At 41.6% G+C, this 5,108-nt stretch overlaps 1 protein-coding gene across 2 annotated transcripts in view; it reads left to right on the forward strand.

Annotated features, from left to right (window-relative positions):
• Positions 1-2,269: 2,269 nt before the first annotated feature.
• Positions 2,270-5,108, forward strand: part of LOC107566396 (protein-lysine 6-oxidase) — a 3,433-nt gene continuing 594 nt past the window's right edge. For both annotated transcript variants that reach the window (XM_016251842.1, XM_016251843.1), the window contains exons 1-4: positions 2,270-2,912; positions 2,987-3,095; positions 4,183-4,314; positions 4,894-5,050. In XM_016251842.1, coding sequence (XP_016107328.1) covers positions 2,534-2,912; positions 2,987-3,095; positions 4,183-4,314; positions 4,894-5,050 — 777 coding nt within the window. In that variant the 5' untranslated portion in view covers positions 2,270-2,533. The remainder of the gene's footprint in view (positions 2,913-2,986; positions 3,096-4,182; positions 4,315-4,893; positions 5,051-5,108) is intronic.

Here is a 5,108-nt window from a genome sequence, read left to right on the forward strand (position 1 = left end):
TCCTGTAGAGGGGGCATTTTTGCTCAGCCAGTGCAAGTCTATGAGAAGTTTTTGATTATTATTTGAAAACTGTACGTCTGATCATTTAGAAAAGATCAGGGCCCAGGTCTCTGCTGAGTTTGCTGTGTGTAGCATTAAAGCCCTCGGAGGAGATACAGTCAGAAATGTAGTCTCAGGAGAAGAAGTAGTAGTTTAAATAGTGTAATAGTTTGCTGCTGATCTCAGGTTCGCCGTCAGCAGCTCTCAGAACGTCCCGCTGGTGTTTTACAGTGGCTGATGTTTTTATATGTCCTGTGTGTGAGCAGCAGCCCGTCTCCCCGCAGAGCGCCGCCTCATTAGAATGCAGATTAAAGTCTTCTGATCAATGCCACACATCTGCAGCTCGTTGAGACGTCGACCTGCAGGCCGTTATATTCACCACGGTACAGCGCTTTGACTTTGATCTTTACACCCCGTTTAAAAAGTGTCTCGTTCAGGAGATTCTCAGCTTTCACTGAGCTGTTGTGTTGAGTCGAGCCCATGAACTCATGTATTTAATCACGTCCAGCTTGTTCACCGAAGGTCTTTAACACTTCATCAGATTCAGAAAGCTGTAGAAGAGATTGTGACTTTAATTGGAGACTGAAGGAAGACTCACGCTCACTTTCTCTTGACAGGCTTTTCACGATGCAGCAAACAAGAGAAAAACAGCAAACATACGAGCAGAGAATCAGACAAGCATCTGCTCACATTTGCAGATGCAGCAACAGATGCTGTGCACTGTTTCAGGTCTCGTCTCCCATAATGCCGTGCTGCTGAGAGCAGGAGAGCGGGGCATGTTGTCACACAGTTCACTGCGGTGTTGCTCAGGACGGGTTTGTTGTTGAAAGTCAGAAATATGTCTTTATCCGAATTGTTAGATAAAAAGTTGCAATTACATTTTTTCATAGTTATATGAACTTGCCTGTATTGCATTATTGAACTGAATTCATGAAACGGATTATTGATTGAATTGCATTCGCTTGATTAACTAGTCTTACAGCTGCGTAAAAACATCGATTCGTCTGATTTGAATCTGCTAAGCCCTTAGTTAACTGCTGGTTAGTCAAACTAGTTCTTCAGAACACAGTGGTGTTTATGCAGTGGATGGATCTCTATATAATGTGCTCATGGCACGTCACACGGATGCTGATGTGAGGGTAACTGAGGTCCTGCCGTGTTTCACGAGCTCGGAGAGGACACATGTGGCGTGAGACGAGTGTTTTATTTGAGTTTAATGAGCAGAGGTCATCCTCACACGACCTCTGCAAAGACATTTAACACACAGACGGACGGACGCACGGTCACTGAATCAAGTCGAGTTTCACTGTTTCTCTCTGTGAACATCACAAGAACATCAGACTCCGATCCAGCCCAAACCAGAAGTCCACAAATGCATTTAAGACCGTGCTGAGAAGGTGACAAACTAACAGCACATTCTGCTCCTAAAATAACACAGTCGTAGGATTTTACTACTACCTTTGAGTAAAAATAGAAGCTTAACAAAAAGCACTTTATGTATCAAATCATTCCTTCACTGCCTGTTATTTGAGAGAAATCTGACTTTGTAAACGCAGCACAGTGACTCTTAAGCAAATGTGTTTTTTTTGCTCCCAAAGTGACAATTAAAAAAGCTATTTCTTATTTCTTTCTTCTAAAGTATTATTCAGTGCTGTTATATATTGAAGGCATTTCTGCATTAGGATAAAAAGTAACATTTTATCTCACAATTCTACTTTTTTTTTTACCACCATGGAATAAACAATAAAAAAGTTAAAAAGCAATGATCTCAGTTCTGAATTTTTTCTCAAAATTGCACGTTCACAATTCTGACTTTATAACTTGCAGTTCTGAGGAAAATAATAATAATTTTCTCAGCACGGTGAAAAAAGTCTCCATCGTAAGTCTGTTTCTTTTTTTTTTTTTACAAAATATTGATTGAGTAATATGTGTGAGAATAAATGACGTGAACATAAAGACCCTCTTTAGTCTTTTTAAAAATATATATATATATCTCAGTTTTTATTTGGTGCATGCATCGGCAACATTTGACAGATTGTTGTGTGTATTAAATGGATCATTCACTTAAAATGAACAAGATATTTTGAGCAAGATATTTAAAAAAAATCTATTTAAAAAGTATACTGGTAACTAACCAGTTTGGGTTACCATTGACTTTCACTGAATGCACATTTCTCACAATATCTTCTTTTATGCTCCACAGAGGAAAGAGCATGCAAGGGTGTGAGTATTGATCCATTTTAAATCGTCGAATTAATACGAACGCAAGGGAGCTCATATTTATATATAACGCTGTTGATGTGAAATCTGTGCTCATGCAGTAATATGTCATGAGGTTTTAAATGTCACTTGTGCAACTGATCCAGAACTTGTGAAACTCGTGCAGGCGCAGCAGCTTCAGCAGCTCCTCCTCATCTTCATCTTCATCTTCAGCGCATTCTCAAACAACCCCTGCTGCTCCGGGAGCTCGAGGCGCGTCTTCTCGCCGGTCATCATGGCTCGGCTCGGTGTCGTCCTGCTGTTTCTGTGTGCTTCTGCTCGGCTTCTGGCGGTGTTCTCTCAGCTTCACCACGGATCACGGACGCGATGGACGAATAACGGGCGTGCGTATCGGCTGGTGAGCCCGGGGTCCCGGTACGTGCCGCCGGGGCGAAGAGAGGCGAGCAGCGCAGCACCCGCGCCGGTGTCCGTGATCACAGACCGGCAGAACGCCTCTGATGCCGGGATGGTGTCCGATGACCCGTACGATCCCTACAAATCCTTCAGGAGCAGTCCCTATAGTCCATACTACAACTACTACGACTCGTACTACAGACCCAGACAGAGAAGCGCGCGGAGGCATCACGGACACGGAACCAGATACTTCCAGAACGGTGAGAAGTGCGTGAGTCTTTGTGATGAGGATGATGATGATGATGGTGATGATGGTGATGGTGAATGCCCACAGGTCTCCCGGATCTGGTGGTGGACCCCTACATGATCCAGGTGTCCACGTATGTCCAGAGAGCGGCCATGTACAGCCTCCGGTGCGCTGCGGAGGAGAACTGCCTGGCCAGGTGCTGCTCGCCTGCTTTCAGAACGCTTCTTCTGCAAAGTTAGAGGAACCTTCCATTCTAGCATTCTGAGAATCTCACGAGAACGTCACATTTGAATGTTTCTCTCAACATCTAAAACATGCATTCTTTTTTTTTTTTTTTTTTACATCTAAAGAACGTTTCTTCTTGGTGTGTGAGCGTTAGAGGAGTTCGAGAACATTTTATGTGAATGTCTAAAACACGTGTTTTAAAAATATTTTTCTTGTTTATGTAAATTTTTGAGACACATTTTAATCTGTATTTTGATCATGTTAAATGTAATTGTCCTCTAAAACACCATTTTTAAAAAATATATATATTTGAAGAACATTTGTTCTTGGTTATGCAAACATTAGAGAAGCATTGTATCATTTTGAAAATATAATTTCTCAATGTTTTTAAATGTCAATTTTTAATGCGTTAAGAACGTTTCTTCTTGGTTATGCGGACGTTAGAGGAACGTTCCATTCGATCGTTTTGAACACGAGATTGTTACATCTGAATGTTCTCTTAACATTGAAAACGTTTCTTCTTGTTTGTGCAAACATTAGACGTTTTATAATTTATAAACCATTATGAAAACGTTATTTCTGAATATTGTTTAAACGTCCAGTGTTTTAATGTTTCAGGAACGTTTCCTCTTGAACGTTACATCTGAATGTTCTCTCAACATCTAAAACATGCGTTTTTTACGTTTAAAGAATGCTTTTTTCCTTGTTATGCGAATGTTAGAGATTCTAGATTTTGAGAGCATTCTGTTGTTATAACTGAAGAATGTTATAAATCACATCACGAGGATGAACATTTCCTCTCAACATTTCAAGAACGTATATCAAATATGAATACTGTTATAAAAACATTTTGTCCTAACATTTACACAACCGTTCAGAAATGTTAGTGAGTGTTATGGGAGCTTTCCCTGTCGGCTGGGATGCTGAAGATGCCACCGGAGAAACGCTCTAGGTCTTCAGAGAACACAACACTGATCTGAAGAACCTGCCACGAGCCAGAGCGGTCTCTCTGCTGAACCTGTTGATAAATCAGTGACGTGTCTTGCTGTGTTCCTCAGTTCGGCTGCAGACGCACGAGATTACGACACCAGGGTTCTGCTGAGGTTCCCACAGCGCGTGAAGAACCAAGGAACCGCAGACTTTCTGCCCAGCAGACCGAGATACGCCTGGGAATGGCACAGCTGTCACAAGTGAGGAGAAATACACACATCACTGCATCTCACAGAATAACTGCTAATCATACATTATACATAGTGTGACGCAAAGTGAAATATTTGAACGCACGCTATACTGCTTTAAGAAGAAACACTTCAAGGATCAGTGCACACATTTATAATGTTACAAAATATAAATGCTATTCATCTGTGAATCCTGAAAATGAACTGCATCACGGTTTGCACACAAATATGAATGTCTTCAGCATTGATAATAATCAATGTTTCTCGAGCAGCATAGTACACTGATTTCTGAAGATCATGTGACACTGAAGACTGGAGGAATGATGCTGAAAATACAGCTGCGCATCACAGAAATACATTACAGTTTAACACACATTCACTTAGAAAACAGCTGTTTTAAATCATAATAATATTTTAAATTTTTACTGTATTTTTGATCAAATGAATGCAGCTCTGATGAGCACAAGAGACTCTTTCAGAAACAATAATAAGCTAAAACTTCCGAATGGCAAAAGATTGCTGGCTTTGACGGAAGCTGTTCTAAAGAACAGATGTCGTCGGTGTGTGCTGCTGATGTTTTGTTGTGGTCAGTCACTATCACAGCATGCATGAGTTCTGTCATTACGACCTGCTGGACTCCGGCACACAGCAGCGCGTCGCAGAGGGCCATAAAGCTAGCTTCTGTCTGGAGGACACGTCCTGTGACCCGGGATACTACCGGCGCTACGCTTGCACGTCTCACACGCAGGTGCGTAATTACCCAGCAATACAGACGGCAGCGAGCCAGAGCTTAAACACAGCACAAA

The sequence above is a fragment of the Sinocyclocheilus grahami genome, unplaced genomic scaffold (assembly GCF_001515645.1).
Source record: "Sinocyclocheilus grahami isolate Dianchi unplaced genomic scaffold, SAMN03320097.WGS_v1.1 scaffold1072.1, whole genome shotgun sequence".
Lineage (NCBI taxonomy): Eukaryota > Metazoa > Chordata > Actinopteri > Cypriniformes > Cyprinidae > Sinocyclocheilus > Sinocyclocheilus grahami.